Source organism: Ursus americanus, chromosome 22 (genome assembly GCF_024610735.1).
Source record: "Ursus americanus isolate L20-20 chromosome 22, mUrsAme1.1.p, whole genome shotgun sequence".
Classification (NCBI taxonomy): Eukaryota; Metazoa; Chordata; class Mammalia; order Carnivora; family Ursidae; genus Ursus; species Ursus americanus.
The window spans coordinates 20,146,323-20,169,666 of record NC_142148.1 but is presented as its reverse complement, the minus strand read 5'-3'; the positions used below and the strand labels follow the sequence as shown (position 1 = coordinate 20,169,666).

The window sequence follows — 23,344 nt, the reverse complement described above, 5'->3', positions numbered from 1 at the left end:
ACCGCCTGGGCAGAGCCTCCTCGCGGGCCACGCCCCCCGGCCCCTCCGCGCTCAACGGAGGGGTGGAGTCTCCCTCGTGACCTTTCACCCCAGCATGGCTGCGCCCGTGGGACCGGTGAAGTTCTGGCGACCCGGTAAGGCCCTTGGAGAAACGCTGGGCAGATGCGGCGGCCTGACTTTGGTCTTGGCCCCGCAGCCGGCGCCCTGGGGCCTGTGGACCTGCTCGCAGGCCTGACCTCGGCGGCCTGGCCACCGCAGCCTTGGAGCTGGTGGGCTCTGCGGCTCAGGCGCCCACGGTGGTCCCACAGATTCTGGTGTCCGCCCCCTGCCTGAGCAGAAACTCTCTGTGTGACCTTGTTCGAGTCTCAGCTTCCCCGGGCCTCGTTTTCCTCACTCGTGAAGCCTGCCTTGCCTAACGGTGGGGAAACGCTGAAGCGCCCACGCGTGTCTTGTTACCGCCCTGGGGCTACGCTGGGGCCGGACGGGCGGTGCTGCTCAGGGCTTAAGAGCTCAAGCTGTGGAGTCGGATTGTCTGGGTTCGACTTTTCGCCTGTGCCCTATAGTAGCAGAGTTCCTTTGGGCAAGTCACTTAATTTTTCTGAGCCGTAGCCTTCTCACCTGTGAAACGGTAGAATAATAACTATCCTGTAGGCTTGAATAACGAGCACGGCGCCTTGTCTGACCCAGACTAAGTGCTCATAAAAAAGGGAAAGTGCCTTATTTTGTTTTAGGGTAATTCTTGCCCATCTTGAGTGTCTACCAGAAAGTGACCACCCTCCTTCGTATTGGCTGTCACCCGCTTTCTCTCTCAGGCAAACACGAATGTTAGTCACAAAATGCTTTGCCTGATGTGTTTTAGTTTCCTTGTTAATCAGGCTTTTATTGAATGTGTACTTGTCAGATCCTGCTAGATGCCTTGCTTCCTCCCCTTTCATCAGTTTCTTGTGAAAAACAAAAGTTTCTTAACAGTTAACCAGCTTGCATTTTTCCACCACCTGCGCCTCTGCAGGTCTGGGTGTGCAAAGTATATTGCAGCAAAAATGAAATAAGATGGAGAAAGTAATACAGGGAAAGCTTTTAAAGGGTATTTTAGAGTGGTGTCCTGAGATACTAACCATGCACATACTGTGATGTGGGAGACAAGCCCAAGCAAGGGATGTGTTAATGCTTTTTAAAAATCTGTGGATTGTTCCTTAATGACAGTTTTATTCAGTATTTCAAATCATTAACCAGTTATCCATCCTGAATTTTATTTGCAGCCAGAACTAAGATTGAATTAGGTAATGAGATATTCTCTATTTTATTTATTCAAACCTTTAATAACAGGTCAAAGTGTTAAATACAATAAAGGCGCAAATGAATTGTTGCTAATCAGAACAGGATACTACTTTGGTTAAAGAACACGGGGTTACTCGAAGAGTTCTGTTCCTTTATTTAGTTCCTTTGTTGAAGGTGTACTTATTGAACACCCAACCTTGTGATCAGGAGGGAAATACAGATGACCAGGCCGCTGCTCTGCTCTCAAGATTTATTGTTTTTTTCCTCTCTCTCTCAGTTATAATGTGAAGTTAGATATCCTTCAGAAGAGATATTAACGTGAGGCAGGAAGAAGTGGTGGTAAGGGAGATAGGTTCTACGAGTCAGACTGTAAAGCTCTCCTTGACTGCCATTTGCTAACTTGGCAAAGTCACTTAAGTGCTCAGAGTCTCAGTGACCTCGTCTGTAAATTGGGCATAACAACACCTACCCAAAGGATTGTTTTGAGGTTTAAATGAGAATACATGTAAAGCTCTTAGTACTAGATACATATTAACTATTATAATTACACAGAGGCATAGAAGAGAGGGAAAGATGAATATGTGGATAAGAAGTACTTCATACAGATAGTGATATTTTCGCGGTGAACTGTGAAGCACGAATAAGGTTTTGTTCCTTGGAGAGGTAGGAGTATGGAGCTCTGGGCAAAGGGTGCAGCATGACCAAGGCAAAGTGTGCCTCAGGAATGTCCAGAAAACCAAAATAATTGAGTAGTGAGATGGTGTTAAGTGATAGGGTATATTTTGGGGTAAAGCAGGAGATAACGCTATTCTGTTTCTAGTTCATTAGTTAAAAAAAAAAAGTGCTGGTCATGACCCCGCTACATTCATTTCATAACCCACTAATGGGGCATCACTCAAATCGAAAAATTGAATTGAAAAAATTGAAAGTAGAGGGAATGCTGGGTGGGGGTGGTTGGGGGGTGCTGTTGTCAGCCTTGTTTTGTATGTGGAGAAATGAAGGCATTTCTGGTTTGCAGGATTACAAACTTGTTTCTCCCTTAAGTATAGAGAATGTTCTCAAGAGAAAGGCAACCACAGGCAGTCAGAATGGACCGTGGGATGTATATAGGGGGGAGGCAGTCCTGATTTGGCTGAATGAAGTCCTTTGTAAGGAGGAGATGTACTCCTTATTGATTGACAGTGGCTCTTATAAAACATCACGTGACAGAGTGTACTGAGTGGACTTGGCTGTAGGCTAGAGACAGGGAGGGGTGGGGAAGTGAAGAAGACACTGGGGTGGATTAAACCCTGGTGTGGGAGGAAGAGACCTTGCAGGAACAATGCTAACATTGCTTTAAGACAGGCTGGAAAGGTTTAAAACGTGTTTTGAAAAGGAGTGAATTTGCAACAAAAAGAGAGCGGATGAGGATGAGGTATTCTTTGCAGTCGTTTTCTTGGGGAAGGCTTATAAGAAGTTATTTAGATGTGGCGATAATAAGGGAAGAAAGGAAACCTGCCTCTTTGAGCTCAGGCTTTGTTCCAGGTCCTGCTCTGTCTTTTATCTTGTTGAAAGGAAGGTCAGCATTTTGGCAAAAACAATATATCAGTGTCCCACTCACCCGCTTTTTGGCAATCTTGGACTTCTGGAACACAACTGTGTTCCTAGAAATGAAAAGGAATTTGAGATCTGTGACAATGACTCTAAACTTAGCTCTAGGGGGTCTAGGGACCACTAGCATTTTGTATCCAGATACATTACATTCTGGTGTGTTTTTCAGGAGAGGGAGTCCATAGCCTTTATTAGATTGTCAAAGAGATTTGGGACCTCCAAAAAATGTCAGAATAAATCACAATCACTGGGCTAAAGGTGCTTGTCATAAAGCCCCTTTGCTTTTACATGGCATCAGACTCTGAGTTCAGAAGTCCTGAGAGATGATAATTACCCCTGTAGTGCCCCCAGCAGAAGGCTGTGTGGCCCGTGTTTGAACTTCCAGGGAGGGTTTTTTTAATTTTATTTTATGATTCACAAAAGCATTACACCCCAGTGCTCAACAGCTCTAGCTTTTGAAAATAGCTTCCTTGTGTCGCCTTGAATTCCAAACCATGTGTCACTTATTACTCTTAGTTCTGTCCAAGGGCTACATAAACAAATTGGCATGAAAAGTTCTGAAAGCTGATCATAAAAATTGAACCCATGTTCCTCTTAAGGCATTTTCTTTCAAAGGCTAAAATCCGTGGTACCTTGAAGAGTTTTGCATGATGGGTTACGGCCTCCCTATTCTTCACCATGCGGAGCACCAGTTTGTCATTGTTCTTACCAAGCAGCTGTTATGGAAAGCTGTTGTTTATTCGGCTCAGCACAGTGGTTTCTTGGAATGGTACTTCACACCCAAGCACTCCAGTTTTGTGATTCCAAATGGGGGCTGCCGTCTCCTGCATCCCGCTCCACTGGCCATGGTTGGTTGGATCAGGCTGGTTTTTGGACCTAAGCTGGGGGAAGAGGAGCCTTCCCCCCCTCCAGACCACACACACAGGGGTCTCCCAAACCCCCTTGCTGAGTCTTTTACTTTCTCCTTAGCACGTATTACCACTGCCTGCATGGAGGAGGAGTAAAAGGAACAAGTAAGCCCCACGAGGGTAGGGCGTAGCATCTGGAGTGTTCCCTGTGGTTTATCTCACCCTTCAGTCCTTGTCGGGTGAGTGCCTGGATGGTGGGGAGTTGTGAGCCTGAACAGCCTTGATTCCAGCTCCTACTGAGGAGCCAGACTTAGGGACCAAGAGGAGCTGGTTGAGAGGCGCTGGGATGCGAAAAGGAGCCAGCCAAGGCAGCATCTGTGTCCCCGGGCCTTGCTGCCGTCCTGCAGCAGCAGCACTCCTGTGCCTCAGCCAGTTCCCACTGGGTTTCTGTCGCTTGTATGAGTGGTAATTAATATAACAGGTCGGGGCCAGACCTGAAAACTTTGTCCTCTGGAGTGCAGTTACGTGTGGCCAGTTGGGAGCCCGGTGGGATGCTGCTCTCTGCTCTTGATGCCGCGGTGAAGCTTTTAGGGAAGATTTTTGTGTTCTCCTAGGTCCTTTCCTCGATGCTTTCCTGAAGTTAAAGGTTAGTATCTCCTAGTAGTTTGAGGTACAATGCATGGCTTGTGTTGTATCCTTGCCTTCGAATTTGTAACGTCTGCATATTTTTCTGTCCATTGGTTGCATCAGAGAAGCTGAGAAAAGCATTTCTGTTACAGGTACAGAGGGACCAGGTGTGAGCATCTCTGAAGAGAGACAGAGTCTAGCTGAAAACTCAGCCGCCACCGTGGTCTACAATCCCTACGCTGCGCTTTCTATAGAGCAGCAGAGGCAGAAGCTGCCAGTGTTCAAGGTACGCCGAGCAAGCATGCGCGGTCGGGCGGCCTGAAGCAGTGTGCGGTGGCCGCAGACTTGGTACCGACGTCAGTCATGGCCTCTTCCTCTTAGCGATTCCGTAGGACACAGCTCGGAGCCGCCCTTATCCGAGGGGATGAACTTCAGAATATGTGTGTGTTACTTAACCACATGAATCTTGAAAGTCCTTAACATTTTCTTAGGTAGATGTTGTTACAAATTGAAAAACTGGAAGAGGTGGAATGACATTCTTTTCCCCCCTCTTGGCTTTCAATTACGGACAAACTCAGACATACAGGAGAGTAGAGAAAACAGCACAATGAACTATGCCTCCAGCTTCAACAGATTACTAGCGTATGGCCAATGTTAGCTTTCTTTTTAAAGGCGAATTTCTTTAAACGAGACTAATTGGAGATCTGAGGAGGATTCTGTGGAAGACGTTAACTCCCACTGACGCAGTGACGGGGTTTGGGTGGTTATTCTGTACTGTGTTCTCATCCAGCACTTGCTTTCATTGGTCTCACGAAATGGACGTATGTTCATCTCACAAGAGACCAACGCATAAACTAGAATTCAGAATACGTTTGTTTGTCACCGTAGTTCTCCGGTGCAGACATGGTCCATGGGCTCACTTTCTCTGTATTGCCAAGACCACATGGGAAGCCAGATGGTAATCAGGAAGTGAGCTCTAGGCCAAAGGCCATTTAGATAGAGCTGAAGAATGTTTCTTTCATACAGCCCCTGATGAAGGGTGTTGCGCTTTCCCAGCCTCACGTGATGCCCCTGGAATGACCCGAGTCGGTGTGGCCACCAGCACCCGTGGCTCTCTCTTTTTCTCCTGGACGGTGCTGAGGGAAAGCTGCCAAGTTCTCACACTAATGGAGTCACTTTGTCTAGACTGTGCTAATAATTCCTCTTCTATTAATATGTGCTTTCTCCAAATGGATTCAAAATGAATCTTTCTTAATTTAGGCAAGTCACCTTGATTCGAGTTTTATGTGACCCATAACATTTTAGTCACTCACTGGCATTTCGGGGTTTCTCCCTCCGGTGTTAACCTCATCCAGTAAGTGTGAGTGTAAGCTGGTTTGCCCCTCAGGAGATAAGATTATAGGTTCACTGTTGCTGCCTCACTGTTGAGGGACCCAGTGTGAGTGCTGGGGAAGTATCAGGATTCTGGGGCTAGACTTTAGAGCTCAGACCCAAGCCTCGTTGTTTTCGTGCTGTGTGGCCTTGCTTCACCGTCTGAGCCTCTGCATTGTTATCTGTAATATGGGGCCAATAGCACCTGCCTCACAGTATCGTTACGAGGCCCAGATGAGATAATCCACGTAGAGCATTTAGCAAGGTACCTGATACATCGTAAGTGTTCAAGTACAAAGATAATTACTGTTCACCAAGTACTTAATTTTGGCCTTTTCTTGACTGTTCTTCATCCTCCAACTGAACGTACAAGATACGATAAATGAAACAAATGAAAAAGTAATCAAGGTTTAACATATTGATGGAAGTTAAAATGGTATGGGTTATGGGTAAAAACCAAAACAGAATTTAAGCATATTGGCTCTCATGAGATGTTAAAGATAAATCTGGAAGATGAAAAGGGTGAAAGTGACCCATTCACCAACCCCTCCCCTATTTAAAACCAAAAGTAGCTTTAAAAACCGAAATTGAGACTAGAGGGGCAATACATTTCAAGTCACTCCTTTTTCCCTGCTGCCATTACAAGGCAGCTTTCTCCTCGACTGCCTCCCGTAGGCTGACGGTCTTGCTGTGGTCTGGACACTGCTATGCAGGATGGTCTCTCATTCCCTTACATGCTGCCTCCCTGAAGCTCAGTCCCCTCCTCCATACCAGCCCTTCTCCATTTCCCTGCTTGCGCACATGGGCACTGCTGTCATTTTCGCAGTCTCCGGACTGGAAACCTTGTCATGTCTCTCTCGAATGTCACAGGTTGGACCTTCTCCATGTGCAGCCCTTCATATCTAGTATGTGAGGTGTGAGTTACTGCCTTCAGTTTTCTCCTGTTCAGTCTCGTCTGGTGTAGCACTGACAGCCCAGCCAGACCCCCAGGGAAGGTCCAGACCCTCGCTCTGAATGCACAGCTTTCCGCAGGGAAGCCCGGACTACCTGTCTCATAACTCATTTCCAAACCATACCTGGAGCCTTCTGTGGGCTCTTGATGATGCCCTTGGATAGAGTTTGTATTGTTTGCTTGTTTCCATCTTCTTTCTTTTGCTTATGTTATTTCCCTTTCCTGGAATGCCTTGTCTGTTTCTGTCTATTAAGATTATCTTTCAAGTTTTCCTTGACTGTCTACCATCCATCCATCTATCCATCCACCCACCCATTGGTTGGATCTACCATTCACAAAATACCTGCAAAGATCCCAAACCTTTCACCTTTCCCTCCCCAAAATGAAAGAAAGCACCAAGTCCAGGCAACTGACAGAAAAGTGTCTAGACACTAGTGCTGACCACCGGCAGCAGGATCTGCTGGGGGGGGGGGGTTGTTTGAGAAATGCAGATTCCTGGGCCCTATCCGACGCCTACTGAATCAGAAACCCTGGGAATAGGGCTAGGAATTTTCATTTCTGACAAATAACCTAAGAGGGTTTCACACTAAGATGTGAGAACTGTATACTTAGCTCCCAAATAACACCAAATTAAAAAACCCAGAGCAGCCAATACCTTAGTGCGGCAGTTCGGCAGCATGTTCGCTCTCCCAGTCCTCGCCACGTTGTCGGTGCCCACTCACACGGGCCGAGCAGTAGTCAGTGGGGGTACTCGGCAGGGTTTACTTCATTCCAGGTCAGGTATTTATGGAATACCTTCATGGCTTTCCAGACCATTAGGTGCATCTCTCAGCAAATGTGGGTACAAAAATACAGTCTGAAGCGAAGTAGATAGAATGTTGGAATGATCTCTCGAGTTTTCTGCTCACACCGAATGGGTAAAGGAAGGCTCAGTTGAAATATAGGTGTAACCTATGGGTGCTTTATTACGAACTTGGATTTAGAGGTAGAGGTGAAAGCATATTCTTTTTGTCTTTTTTCCCCCCGTTAAAAAATGTAAGAATTTGTAATTAGATAATACATAATTTGTAAGAAATGTAAAGGTCTCCTTCACACTCTTGCTCCCCGGCTACCTTGTTCTGCTCATGGAAACGGTACAATGACCAGTTTTTTGTTTTGTTTTATTTTCTGCAAAGATAGCTTGTACATAGCATATATGTATCCTTTCTTTAAAAACACAAATGGTAGTATATTTTTTACACTGTTTTGCACCTTGAGTTCCTCTCTTAGCATATCTTGCTGACCATTCCATATCAGTACAAATAGACCTTTGTTCTTTTTTTAAAAATTCAATTAATTAACATAGTTTATTATTAGTTTCAGGGGTGGAGTTCAGTGATTCATCAGTCTTATATAATACCCAGTGCTCATTACATCACGTGCTCTTCTTAATGTCCATCACCCAGTCACCCCATCCCTCTGCCCCCTCCCCAAGCAACCCTCAGTTTGTTTCCTGTAGACATTTGTTCTTTTTAACACCTGTGTATATTCCATTGTTGGAGTGTTTCGTAATTGATTTAACCCTGTTGATGAACATTTAGACTGAATTTTTGGCTATTATAAACAACACTTCAGTGAGTATGCTTGTTCATATGTATTCTTAGTATGTCTGTAGTATAACTTCTTATAAGTAAAAATCTTGAATTAAAAGTATGTGAATTGTATATTTTGGTAAATTATTGGTCTCAATTGCACTTGTTTCAGTTTATACGGACACCAACACTGTCTGCGAGTTGGAAATATATTTTGATAGTTCTTTTTAAAATTTACTTTCCTGGGGCGCCTGGGTGGCTCAGTCGTTAAGCGTCTGCCTTCGGCTCAGGGCGTGATCCCAGCATTCTGGGATCGAGCCCCACATCAGGCTCCTCCACGGGGAGCCTGCTTCTTCCTCTCCCACTCCCCCCGCTTGTGTTCCCTCTCTCACTGGCTGTCTCTCTCTCTCTCAAATAAATAAATAAAATCTGTAAAAAAATAAAATAAAATAAAATTTACTTTCCTTTGGCAAACAGCTCATTTCATAATGTTTAAATATCTTTGTTTAGGTCTTTTGAGAAAACGTATGCCTCTTTACAATGTACGGTTCTCTTTTTCAGCTTAGGAATCATATATTATACTTGGTAGAAAACTATCAGACAGTGGTGATTGTTGGAGAGACAGGATGTGGGAAAAGCACGCAGATCCCGCAAGTGAGTATATACTTAAATGTGTCTTTGCACTTACACTTGGCTGGAAGGGTTTTGTAACTTGAGAACTCTCTTTACTATAACTTGCTTTTTAAAGATGTTCTGTCAGAAAATATTCAACCCAACTAGATATTTTTTATTCAACTTTTGGCTCTTGTGATTGATTAGCGTTGAAGTAACAGTCGTCTTTGATTTATTATAATTCCAAAATAATGATTGAATAGCCCTACTCTGAAAGGAACAGTAGGGACTCCTTCAAAGAGGTATAATGCCTGGCTTTTGTCCTCAAGTACTTACAATTGAAGAGGAGGGTGAAATGAATGAATACTGCTCTAGTTGTAAATAAAAATGGACTACCAAAGAATCACATGGTACTGTGGAAGGAGCCCCCGTTACAAGGCAAACCCCTGTTTGGTGTGGACAGCAGTGGACAGAAGGATCGGGAAAGGCCTTGTACAAAAAAATAACATTTGAAGTAGACTTTGAACGACCAGTGGGAGCTGGGCAGGAAGATGTTCTCATCCAGGGAATGTTGTGGTCAGAGATACTGGGGTGTGAGAAGTGTCTGGGACTCAGCAATTGCTGGGAAAGACAGGATGAGGTCAGAGTGTGTCTTATGAGCCTTGACTTGGAGGGTGTAGAATGATATGTAAGTGGTCAGGGATGAGAGTCATTGCAGGTTTTTCTTTCCTTTTTAATGTAGATTTTTATTGAATTATGAAATGTATATCACAAAGTACTTATATTTGTACAGCTTGATAAACTTTCACAAGTGAATACATATGTGTTGCCAGCACCCAGATCAAGAAACGTAACAAACATTACCAGAGCCCCAGAAGTCCCCTTGTGTCCCCTTCTGGTCTCCTGCCCTCTCTTCCTGCTTCCTGTGCAACACACAAGGGTGTCTCTCATTCTGGCTTCTAACACTGTAGATTATTTCTATTTTTGAACTTGTAGGAAGAGTTAATATAGCTTCTTTTGCCCAACCCAATAATGGATTTGGGCTGTGGCCCAGGCACAGGCATTTCTTAAAAGATCCCCAGTGATTAATGTGCAGTTAGGGAAAGGTAAGGAGAAGGGAACGGACAGCAGTAGAGAAAGGACAGCAGAGCATGTAGTGGCCTGGAGGGAAACATATGTGCAGGTGGTATCAAGACCCTAGCAAATTACTTGCTTCTTACAGACACAGAACAGCGGCCATGTTGAACTACTGAGAGATTATCAAAGGGCAGTAATAATCATTACCATCGTCATCATCATTATCAAGCAAGTGATAAGTAAGTGCTTTGTAAAGTGGTCACTTTGCATATATTAATCTGTTTAGTCCTCGTGACCCTGCACAGCAGGTACTTTTACAGTTGAAGACATTAGAGAGCAGCGATGTAGAGGAGGGGACACAGAACAGGGTGAAAGATGGGCCACATGAGGTGAGATGGTCTCAGTTTGTTTAGGAGTAAGTCTGTTTGGTTATTTAGTCAGCTCAACATAACTGTTACGTTAACAAAGAACTTGAAAATCTTAGTGGCTTAAGAACACAAAGGTTTATTTCTGCCTCCTATTATGTGGTCTTCTTGGGTTGATGACCCAAGATGGCTCCTCCACGTCACTGGGACCGAGGATGAGGCCCAGCTCTTATGTGGGGCTTTGGGTGAATGGCAGGATTAGGAGATGGCTCAAGTTTTAGAACTTGTGACTGGAAGTGGGACTTCTGTTCACGTTTTTTTGGACAAGGCAGGTTTCATGGCCAGGCCTGGTAGCAGTGGGGTGGCAGTGTGTGGAATCCTCCCACTGGGGTGGGTGGTAGATATTTGGATCTGTGATACGATACAGCAAAACGATCTGGTCGTTTTCCCCAGCAAGGCTTAGCTGTCAGGGAACAGAGAGCGCCCGCTGAGGGGGGCGTCCAGGGAAAGAATGGCCTGGAGACGAAAGAGCAGGGTCTGAGAATCCAGCCTGGGCAATGTGGCAGCGAACACAGGTAATTTTTTTTTAATTTTGGAGGAATATTTAATAGATTCACATGGTTTAAAATTCAAGAGATGCGAAAGGACATAAAAAGAGAAAGATCTGTCTTCTGCCCTGTCTTCTGATGCTCATTTCCTTTATGCAGATATAACTGATGTCGTTAGTTCCTCAGAGATTGTCTTAACTTCATTTACAAGAAGTGTGTGTGTGTGTGTGTGTGTGTGTATCTCCTCTTTAAAACACAAATAGGTAGCATCTGTGCATGCTTTAATGTACTGTTTTTTTCCCCCCACTTAATGTATCATTTTTCAGTTGCATAGATTGCACATAATTTATTTTACCAATTCCCAGTTGATAAGCATTTGGGTTGTTTCCAGTTTTGTATTATCACAGAGATGCAGTGAGTCAATTTGCATAGAATTTTGCACATGTATGGGTATACTTACAGAATAAATACAGTAGTTATGGAGTTGCTGGATCAGAGAGCATATACATTTGAATTTAATTGCTTTTAAGAAACTGTTTCCTTATAAGCACTGTGTTTTTTGAATACATTCACATGGTACAAAATTCAAAAAGCACAAGAGAATAACAGTGAAGCGTGAATCTCCTAAGCTTTGCTGATGAACTAGACTGGGTCGTTGTGATAGTTGGTTGTATTATTGGTCTGAATACCGACCACCCCTCTTGTGGAAGGATCGTCCCTTTTTCCTCACCACGCAGCTTTTCTTCTCTGAGACCAGCACAACTTCTTGTGATGCTAATTTGAGTTACGGCATAGGAATATTGGACAGGCTGAGGAGCTGAAGGTCACGGCAAGAACGTGGAGCAGGTTTTTCTCAACGCACCATCTTGCTGGATTTATATAATGTCTTTCCTTGGAAAAGTACTGCATGCTGAAGCACCAAACACCAGTTTTGAAATTTCACAAACTATTTGTGGAACCCAGATGATATTTTTTTTCCCAGAGCTCTGTCAAAACAATGGACTATGAAAACAAGCTCTTTGCTACAATTTTTATTAGTGCTGTTTTTGATGGAGTGCTTCCTTACCCCACTCCTTAATGAGAACACCAGATTTGGTGACCCTTAAAAAGACTGAAGATGGAATTCAGCGTGACATCCACTGCCTTTTGATAGCGCCACTATTCCTGCTTTTGCAGCATCTTTAAATTTCCATCTGTCAGCAGTCGTAAGCATGCAGGAGTCTGAATCACAGGTGTATCGAGGAGACTGGCTTCATGGGCAGGTTGTTTATTATTATGGAAATTATTTTTCTGTTGCTTACCACTGTTGCTAAGAGATTGACTACAAGTATGTGTGTTTTATTTTGGATGGTACAATTGTGTGGTTATGTGGCAGGGCTGTGGTTTGCCAAGCTTAAATCCCAGCTCTTAGATTTTTACCCAGGTCCTTGGACAAGTTATGTGATCTCTTTGTTTGCTTATCTCTAAATTGTTGATGATGCTCTTATCTTCCTCATAGATTTGTTGTGAGGATTAAATGGGCTAATGCATGCAACCTTGCTCAACACGGTTCCTGGCACCTAATAACATAGTCTGTGAATCTCAGCTAATATTTCTTGTGGTTCTGTTTTTGCTTTGTGTTGATTGGTGTGGTTGGTAGTGTTTTGTGTGTGTATTTAATACAAGAGAGAAAAACTTTACAGTTTTTATAGCAAAAACCTACATTATCTAAAACATGTTGTTCCTTACAGTCATTTTTTTAAACTATTATTTCTAGCTAATTTTGGACTAACAGAACAGTTGCAAAAATAACACAGAATTCCCTTAAACCTCTCCCACCACTTCCTTTGGTGCAGTAATCAAAAGCAGGCATCACCACTGGTACAGCGCAGCAGCTGGGCCACAGGTCTTACGCATCTCTTCAGTGTTCTCACCCGTGTCCTTTTCTAGTTCCGAGATCCAGGACCTCATGTTGCTGTGAGTTGTTATGTCTCCCCATGCTTCTCTAGGCTGGGAGAATTTCCTCAGTCTCTCCTCCTCATCCTTCAGGACCTTGACATTTTGGAAGAGTGCTGGGCATTTATATGCTAGAACACCTCTCAGTTTGAATTTGTGTGATGTTTTCTCATGGTTAGAATGAGCTGGTGCATTTTGGGAAAGAATACCACAGAAATGGTGTGTCCTCCTCAGTGCATCGTTGTCGACGGGGTTTGAGGTGCTCATGTCTGACAGTCAAGGTTAACCTTGGTTCAGGTGCCAGATTTTTGCCTCTAAAGTTACTGTCTTGCCCTTTGTTGGTAGTTGGTAAATATCTTGGGGGGAGATGTTTTCAGACTGTAGATACTCTCCTTCCCGTCAAGCTTTTGCCTCCTAATTTTAGCATCCCTCAGCGGATCTTGTCTGCAGCACTTACTCCGGGGTTTGCTTGATGCTTTTCTCTTTCCCTTTTTCCTTCATTAAATGGCATCTTCTCTAAGGAAGAACTGTTCTTTCTCCCTCATTTACTTACTTATTCAGTTATTTATGTACATCAGTATGGATTCATGGATTTATCTTTTGTTCCGTGGCTTAAATTCCAGTACTGTCTTCTTTAGTTTGTTACCTTGATCATTAGGAGCTCCTTTAGTTAGGCCCTATGTTCTTTCCTAAACCCTCCATCCTTTTTTTGAATCTTTCCTTACTTTCTAGTACTACAGGGCATTTCAGGCTTATCTTATATTTTCCCTGCACTGGGATCAAACACTTCTCCAAGGAGGCCTGGTTCCTTTACTGGAGAACGGTGTTTAGAAATCAAGAATTGGGTGCTAGGGTGCTCATTGCTACTGAGGTGTCATTGCTATAAGTCTTGGTGGGCAGATTTAGGAAATACATATATGACTACTAATCCCCACACATAAACACATCTGTATATCTGTATCAATCTGTATATGTATTAAAAACCATGAATTTATGCTGATGCTTCTGATTGTAATCCAACACCATAGGGCTCATTATAGCCTTTCCTTGTTTGTAAATTTCTCCTACAGTGAGTAACTCAGTCCTCGTTTTTACAATATGTTAACTTATTTGTTGAATTCTAATATAAACATAAAATAGTTTTAGAATTACTAACCTATACCCCCATTTGGTTATTTACCAACATTTACTAACTAGATCACGGTTCTCTGTCTTTGGCTTTCCAGCATCCAGTCCAGACATTGTTTTCCAGTTACTTAGGTTATGTCCTCTCCACTGCCTTCGGTGTGATCCCATAACTCATTTGTACTACAGAAAGGGCCATTTGGTAGTGTTTGTATTTCCTCCTAGTTTCCCTTCACATACATCTTGGTTGGTTTTGTTTATGTTTTGGGCACTTGAAGAGCAATGTGAAGCATGACTGGCTCTAAGAGTCGGAGCTCCCCAGAAACATCTACTTGGAGCATTGTCATTCCCTCTTCATCCCCTGCTGCTCTGTTTTCATTTCTCCTCCTTTCCTCCCAGTCCTCCATAGACAGCCATTCTCTTTAGTTTCTTCTGTTGTTTCTTTTGAACAAATGAGCAGATGAATGTAGTAGCATTTTTAATTTTTTTCCTACTGTAAAATATACATTGTGAAACAGTTTGGACATTATAAACATGTAACTCTGATAACAGCTGTTATCCATGTTGAATTTTAAAAATGTATATGATCAAATAAATATATAACAAATAAATATGTATAGCAAATAAATACATAAATAAATCAGATAAGTACATACCATTGAATTTTATGTGTACTGATACGTAATGGCATATATACACATGTACAAAATCTGGTTATGTTTATTTAATCTGACTAAAATGTTTTGTATGGTTGATACTTACATTGAGATGTCTCTGTGTTTACTTTAAAATTTTCTGTTCTACAGATTTAGCACTGCTCCGTGTGGCCCATGGATAGTTGTTTATTCCTTCAGGCAGCTCTGGTACTGAAATGTGTAAGACTGGGGAGTCAGAATGTTGAACTTGGGCCTTGGTTCTTTTGATGATCAGCCCTGGTGTGAATGTAAGCAAGTTACTTAACATTGCCAAGCCTCAGATCCCTCATTTGCAAAATAATCTCTAAAACGTCTGCTGGGATAAAAACCAGCTGTTACTAACTTTCTCAGTGATTTTAAGACAATACAGGGTTATCTTGGGAGAAATTGTTTGTGGAGAAGTGGAGTCAGATGCATAGTTAGGTGTGGTTTTATTTGCAGTACCTTGCAGAAGCCGGCTGGACCGCGGAAGGAAGAGTGGTGGGAGTGACCCAGCCTCGAAGAGTGGCTGCTGTTACGGTGAGTTTCTTTTCCATGTTGCAAAAACTCCATCTGTGTCTTCTGTTTCAGTGACTTATTTTTTTCTTGTTTCCTCAAATCCCCAAATGAATATGGTGTGGCTCCTAGAGTGTTTAATTCTTCAGTCGAAAAAGAACTACGACCTGCTTATTTTTGTAAAATTGACACCTGTACATTAGAAATTCTTAAGTAGTGATAAAGTCAGAGGAAGTCAAAACAAAGAAAAAATAAATAAAATGTCACCACCCAGAGAAAACCTTGTGAGCATTTGTGAACATCATTCCAAGCTTTGCTGTTATGTTCACATGAAGCTGCGTGGTGCGTTGATGGATAGAAGTAATTCTACAGAAATGGGATGCCAGCTATACATTTGCTTTTGTTGAATTTCACAAAAGGGGAAGCTGAAGTGAAACAGGAGTAGTTACTGAACTTTGGAGAAATATGTGTTCACCACATGAGAATGTATGGAAGCTTGAAAACTAGGAAACAAGATGATAGAAAGCTTTATGATGTGACTTGTTTTTGAAACTGTTACAGGTAGTTTCCTGTTACAGAAGAACAAAGGCGTGCTTATTCTTTCTGCATTTCTCCCTCTGTTTGTTATAGATGCAGTGCTATGACTTTCATTTCAAGGGCATAAGTGCATGTTCTGTAACAATTCTAGTTTAAATAGATGCAGTGTTCATCACTAATTCTCTACCATGGTTTTGCTAACCTTGAATGGTTCATTTTGCCGTAGCCTGAGAATGTTTGGTTGTGGTGTTTGTTATGAAACGCTGGCTTTGCCCTCTCTTCCCCTGGGAACTGTGCAGACGTTGTGCACCGCCCTTTGACACGGAGGATCACTGTGCAGAAGTCTGAGTTCCAGCGGGCTCTCTCACCACTTCCTTCCTGGCTCCCTTTTCCTGCTTGGATGCTTATAAGCTTGTTCTTGTGCCAAGTATCTTGATGCTGATTGTTCAGTCTCATTTTTTCTTAAATATGAAAGAACTTTGAGTCTTCAGGTTTAAATCTTGGGTTTTCTTCTGTTATATCTTCTCATATATGTTCTTCTTTTTTCTAAGGGCATCAGCTGAGTGTGTATTAAATCTCCTTTGTTTTTAGTATTTATCACCATCTCTGGAATCATCTGTTCTTTTCCAGTTTCTTTTGTAAGGTGTCTCTAAGCCTGTTCACAATGTTCATGATTGTTTTTAGTCAAAGGTATCCTGTTTTGGTTCCTTTATATGTCTACCTGGGTCTCATAATCACTTCTTTGAGTCACTTTTTTTTTTTCTTTAAAAGAGAAGTGAATATGTAGAATGGGAGGAGATATTACAATACATTACAGATTGAAAAGCTGATAATATGACAACATTTAAAAAAATCCAGAAGAGTAACATAACAAATGGGGACATGTAGAAAGAGTAAGTGTGCCTTTGCTCTTTTGTAACAGGAAACTACCTGTAACAATTTCAAATGTGCCTGACACATTGCTTTTTTTTTTTTTTCTTTTTTTTTTTTTAAAGAGAGAATTCATGAGAGGGGTGGTGGGGGTGGTGGTGGAGAGAATCTTAAACAGTCTCCGTTTTCAGTGCAGAGCCCAGTGTGGGGCTTGATCTCATGACCCTGAAATCATGACCTGAGCCTAAATCAAGAGTTGGATGCTTAACCTACTGAGTCACCCATGTACCACCTGCCTGACACATTTCTGTAAATCTTTTTCTCCTGCAGTTGTTGGCTACATTCTCATGGGTCACCTCTTCACGTGAGAATGATTTTCTGTTCTTTTCTTATGGAGGGAGTAGAGCAATATTTTAGTGTTTCCCTAACATAGTTGATTCAGATTTGCTTTTTATTATTGCCACTGTGGAAAAGTTTCTTTAACTTTATAACTGGTTGTTTGTAGCATTGTATAAATTTGGGGATTGTTCTCAAATTTGAGAAAAGCCTCTCACGTGTCTGTCATATCCGAGCTATGAGTTTTGGGGGACCTCCGCAGACTGGCTTCTGACCTGTCCATTTCAGACCTTGTGTCTCCTTGACTGTCCTTTGACTTTGTCTTTCTGCCTTAAGCTGTTTTTAGCTCAAGCTTATGGTTTCTTTGAAACTGGATTCCTTTAACTGAATTCTGCTGTTTCTTTGGAAAATACTTTTAAAGTTTCTTTTTAAACTGCTTGTTTTCCTGTCTTTCTTTCCTTCTTGGTCAGCTTTAATGCAGTGGGCTGGCGTTCGGACTTTGATCATAATTACTTATCTTTGAGTTGAACCACTGATGGCTGCGGAGTTGTGAGGTTGTGCTGGTCTGGCTCGTGCAAGGCCGCCCACCAAATCTCTTCTCCTCTTTTGCTGGGACAGGTTGAGGATGAGGGTCTGGAGGTGCACTCCTTAGTGATTGCAGAGGTCTGTAATGGCGCGTGACGAAATGCTGTGCGCTGTCTGATTTAGGACTTGATACTTGCTGCCTGCCTCTCCTTCAGTTCTTTCTCCCTCGTGATTGTTTGCTCTCAAAATGGGTCTCTGGAAACATTTCCTATGTCTTCTGTGCCTGAACACCCTGCTGCTTCTTGTCTTCCTAAAGTAAGCATTGTCTGCCCTGCCTGGTAGGGAGGTGACATTTATATTAAGAGAGCCAGCAGTGCGCTGGGGTTGTGGGGAGGCCGGAGCCTCTCTTCTGGACTCAGACCTCACAGTATTGGGCAGCCGTGCTTCCTAGTTTATTGTTTGGGCTTGTGGCTGTTTCCTTCTTTCATCGAAGATGTAGGGTTTGGTTGCTAATATTTTTACTTCTTTTGGTGTTTTAAATTAGCTCTCAGAGGAGATGAGGGGTGCCTTTATTTGGTCATCCTGACCTGGACAAGAAATTAATTCTGTTGCCTCGCGTTACTTTTGCCCAGTACTAAGTTTTCATTATTGTGTTATCCTTTTCCCCAGAGTTCACCTTCTAATTGTCTTCAAGGTAGAAATTACTGATAGATGTTTTCTGAGTCTTGTGTGTGTTAAGTAAATATAGAGATACCAGTTGGGAAACTATACTGCAGTGTTTAGACTTAACCTTTTATGTCACCGAAAGATGACTCAGTTACTTAGAAATTAGAGCACTTTTTCCTGTTTGTAGTTGGGAATCTTTGCTCTTAATCACTTTGCATTTAGCTCCAAATGTGTAGCTATGGATAATTTTCATGAAGCTCCATGCCTTCTCTTGAAAGAGCAAAGAGTGTATAAATTAACGGTGGAGTATTAATAGAGCTGTCAAGTTTGAAATGGTACATCTCAGTACTTTGTGTGCAGACTAAACTCGGAAAACAGTCTCAGAGCCTAAGAACAGATGGCATGAGCCATTGCTTGATCTCAGTGAGAGACTAACGAGCATGTTCACTGGGCTCATAGGGTCTGGGTTTGTCTTCCAGACCAGGCCCTGCCTTGACCTGTGACTCAGGACAAGCTCTAAACCTGTCTTATTTCAGTTTCTTTTTTTGTAAAAACGAGGGGGCTGCATGCATATTTAGTGAGATACAGTTCATGAAAACTTGGAGCCTAGAACGTGCAGGTGGTAAGGGCTCAGTGAGGGGATTTTCTTTTTCTCTGGGCCTCCCTTTCCCTGTATTTCTTTGCCCGAGTCAAATAGATAGTATTTACCCAGTCCAATTGATGAAGTTACGGGAGTAAAACTTAAATAATAGAGGTAAAAATCTGTTAGAAAGCCGATAGAATATGACCTTTCAAATGTCCAGTGGTGTGATCATACATGAAAGAATAAAATAAAAGAGTTTAAAATGAAATATGTTTAATAGCAAATGTATACAAACAGCGAAATAATAAGAATAAATATGTTGGACTTTTTACCTTCTAGATCCATAAAATGATTATATTTTTATGGAGAGGGTTGGTCCATTTATACTCATTGTTACAATCCTGTTTTCCCATTAACTCCTCATAGCTCTATGTACACATTTTGTCTGTACCATTTTCTGAGATTTGTAGTATAATGATCTGTAGAGTTGAAATTGAAACAATAAGGAAATTTTCGCGGTGAAATCCTGGTTGGCAGGACATAGAACTGGCAGAGGTAGGGCAACAATGTAGGATGGATTTCTGATCTCCTCAGGAGCTTTCAAAGACTGCGTGCTGTGGACCAGCTGCGGAATGATTGGTTCTGCTTTGGCCTGCCAGATCTGGAATTCCAAGTCCTTAGGCAGAGCGCCTCTAATCCTCACCTGCTTTTCAGTTTCTTAAACACCGATGGCCAGGGAACGCCTGGTGTAGCGGAACGTGCCTCAGGACGCCTCCTGTGCCAGCCTACGTTCCAGGCTCAGGACTCACAGAGTCCGCGGAGAGGTGGCCTCACCTGCAGACAGGGGGGGCACTAACTGCCTGCCTCCCATGGGGGGCGCTGTGCCAGGTCCCCAGGAAGCCTCTCATATGGTTTTCCTTTAGTTCTTTACGGTTAGGCAGTTTATATAATGAATGTTCAACTCTTTAGTTTCTTCTTATTGCTCTTCCACTTCGATTTATTTATCATTTTAAATATTTTCTATTAGAATTTGATAACCTCTGAAGAGCCTTCTAGGGGTAGAAGGAGATCTTGCTGTTGGGTTTTTGTTTTGTCTTTCCTGTGCTCACCTTTTATTTGTCATGTATTGGTAAGTGAAAATACATCTGTAGTTTGTGGTCTTCATAGTATGTTATTGTGTATTTGTTTTCTGCTTTTGCACTATTATGTTGGCTTGGATTCTTCATTTACCTTCTCATCCGCTTTTCTCCCTCTTTTCATTGCTTTCATTTTTTAACCTGCATTCTTGTCTTTATTTCCCCTTTTAACGCTTTCGGTAGCTGGGGCACTGTTGCAAATTGTTTTAGGTAATCTGGCTCAGGAAATGTTCTGCCTCCAAAGAGAAGGTGACCTTGGCCCAATGTTGAATTTGGTCTTTCCGCCTTCATGGTCCAGTAGAAGGTACTTTATTTCGAGGCACAAAGATGTGAAAATGTTTCCCCAGCTAAGAAAGCTTTACTGCAGCGAATCTTGTCATTTCTTCCACTGTTTGCTTCAACTGCCAGGAAATGCTGAGCTGATTTGTGGCTCAGCTGAAAAATTTAGGCATATCTGTGTTTTAAAATTTTCTCATTGGCTTTTCTCTTTTGCATTTTATCTGCCATTTCTGTGGTCCTGATCTGTAACATCTTTATGTGATTCCATTTGTGTTGCTTATTGTTATAGGATACATTATAAATTAATTGTAAGTTGCCCCAAGTCGGTTGTGGGAGGCATGAGACACAAAGTGAATAAATCGCTTGTTCTCTAATGACCTGCCCCTTTTCTTCCCATTCTCTGCTGTGTTCACATACTTATTTTAAAAAATACTAGCTTTTCCGTAGTATGTGCTTGTGCAGTAATTTCTATGTCTCTATTTTCAGCATGCTCTTTCTTCCCAAAGGTTGCAGGGAGAGTAGCTGAGGAAAGGGGTGCAGTGCTGGGCCACGAGGTGGGTTACTGCATCCGCTTTGACGACTGCACCGACCCGCTGGCCACGAGAATCAAGGTGAAGTGCTCACACTGCTTTTGCTGCTGCAAACCAGGAAGAAAATTATTTGGGGGGGAATTAAAGACATGTAACATCACTGCTAACTGGGACCCTGATACTAGGGCAGAAAGTGTATGAAATCACCCTGTCCTCAGGGAGTTTAGTCTGTGGGGAGGTGTGGAGCTGTCTCAGAGAGTCCTTGAATCATGGCCCAGAAGGGACCTCGAGAGGAAGGTTGAGCCCTTGGTTCTACAGATGAAGAGCTTGAGGGCCCGGGAGGTCGAATGACTTGCTTGACGTATGTGACCGTTGGTGATAGAGCCAAGACTCAAGGCTGCCCTTTCTTATATGTATTTTATTGTTTTTCCACCAATCCACATAGCTGTCAGAATACAGAAACTTGCCTGTAAGAGACTGAAAAACAGGGACAAGGCAGTATAAATTGATAAAGTCTAGAATTCACAAATATTATTTTCACAAGTTAGGACTTTTTCACGTTTGCGTGATGATGGATTTTACTTGCGTGTCCTCTGACCTAGTTGCTGCTGCTGACCTCGTGAGTATCCGTAGGTATCAGTGTTCCATCAGCAGAGCACGTGCTCTGCAGCCCAGGGCTGGAGTCGTGTGGGTCGGATGGTACCGCAAAACAGTGGGATGGAAATTGCTTAATGGGAATCTCAGTTTCCTCTCAATTGCCACAGAGGAAAGTTGAAAATAATCAGATGAACCAGACAAGGTAGTGATTTATAAGAATAGGGATCTTATTTTCTAAATTTTTGTATTTTGTTACCTTTGAGATCCATTTTGCTGGGTAAAGAGAATATTCTCCTGTACCATCAACTGTATTTAAAGTAGGTAATTTTTAGTGGGTTATGTAACCAAATGGTTGTTTTTGAATCTTTCATGAAAAGCTTTTGTATTCCATTTGGTCATCGTTGTAGGCTCTCTGCTCTTAACTGGTGCCTGTCATTCGTGGCAGGTCCTCCTCACTGTTGTGTGTATGTGTGGCAACTGGTACCAGGCCCAAGAAAAATGGGATGGAAACATATCCTGTTCTTAAAAATGAAACAAAAAGTAAAAACACTAAGCTGCAGCGTGCAGGGGAGATGGTTAACCTTGTTCAAGTACTGAGTTATTTTGGGCAGCAGTAATAACGTGTTGTTACTGCATGTTTCTGAAGCATTTTATAAACATTCATTAATCCTAAAGAATAATAGCTGATACTCTTTTTTTTTTTTGAAGATTTATTTATTTTAGAGAGAGAGGGAGCGACAGAGGGAGAGGGAGAGAGAGAGAATCTTAAGCAGGCTCCATGCCCAGCATGGGACCTGACACGGGGCTTGATCCCATGACCCAGAGATCATGACCTGAGCTGAAATCAAGAGTCGGCTGCTTAACTGACTGTGCCACCCAGGCCCCTCCCGATACTCTTGAACACTGTGTGCCAGGTCCTGTGCTGAACACTTTACCTGTACTGTCTCTCTTAAGTCCCACAATAACCCTCTGAGGTAGATAATTTTATTATTTCCATTTTACAAATGAGAACTCAGGCTCAGAGAGGATAGGTAACTTGGCCAAGGCTCACACAGCTAGTAAGTAAGAGGCAGAATGAGAATCTGGGCTCCCAGCGCACTGACACCAGGCCTCTGTTCTTAACCACAGCCCTGTGCAGCCTCTCTAAGGGAATAGCAGTCGACGCTGACGGTAGTAGCCTCAAGAGCTGCTGGTCTGCTGTCTTTGGGACATTTTAAGAGCAACGATCTCAGACTCGTGGCCTTCCTTTGTGCAGACAGGATTTGTCTTCACTGCCTGTTCGTCCGCAGTGCCAGTAGCGCAGGCCCAGAGGAAACAGGGCCGAGCCAATGTTCAGATAGTAAATGCTGGTGGCATTCTGCTGGAAGATTTGCAGGCCCCAGCTGCGGACCCCATGATTGAAGTCTTGTTTGTGACCAGTGCCGTTGCTTGATTCCTAAAGCGTTGGGGCATTTCCTCATGGTCCTTTGTGGGAATTGTCTCGTACACACACTGGGGAAGGGGTTGTATGCATTTGGTTACCCTTGCACTTTTTTGAAAAGATCATTAATGTACGGTGTAAATGAATTATTTCTAAAACTTTGTGTTTTTGTTTTTTAGTTCCTGACTGATGGAATGTTGGTCAGGGAAATGATGGTTGATCCATTATTAACAAGATATAGGTAAATATGTTTTTCCTATGGTAACTTTCGTGAAGTTTTGAAAGCCCCCAAGTAGATTGAGAAGCGGTTGTAATTCATAGCTGGGACTTAGCGACCGCCTTCAGCTGCCCCAAAGCTTTTCTCTTTACCTGGGCTGGACCTCTGATGCTTTCTCAGAATTAACTAACAGTAAAAAATGGGCACATTACAATCCCTGTCATTATCTGAATAATCTGTTGACTTGTCTTACTTATCTTGCCTCTGTTATGTCCCAGGATTGATGGTGACTGCAGATCACAGCACAGAACTGGGCAGTGTTTTGTGTCACGTGATATGCAGAGTCCAGATAGTTACTTACACTATCTCCCTCTTTGTGCGTCTTTGTCCCTTACTCTTGGCATTGACATTGTCCTACACAGCCTCTGTGGTATTCTGGGGAAGGACGTTACATTTGAGTCCCAGGTACACACGCGACACAGCTGTGATCACGCGTCTCTGTGCTGTTGCCTGAAGCTTAACAGTCTTCAGGTGGTGGGGCCTTGTTCTGATTTTTATG

At 42.8% G+C, this 23,344-nt stretch overlaps 1 protein-coding gene across 6 annotated transcripts in view; it reads left to right on the top strand.

Moving 5' to 3' along the window:
* The first annotated feature begins 15 nt into the window (after window positions 1–15).
* DHX35 (DEAH-box helicase 35) overlaps window positions 16–23,344 on the top strand; it is a 63,460-nt gene continuing 40,131 nt past the window's right edge. The window contains exons 1-6 of one of the 6 annotated variants that reach the window (XM_087853581.1): window positions 16–134; window positions 4,496–4,629; window positions 8,799–8,891; window positions 15,036–15,113; window positions 20,528–20,632; window positions 22,748–22,809. In XM_087853581.1, the coding sequence (XP_087709707.1) occupies window positions 95–134; window positions 4,496–4,629; window positions 8,799–8,891; window positions 15,036–15,113; window positions 20,528–20,632; window positions 22,748–22,809 (512 nt within the window). In that variant the 5' untranslated portion in view covers window positions 16–94. The other 5 variants (XM_045804618.2, XM_045804621.2, XM_045804622.2 and 2 more) reach the window with 5 other exon arrangements.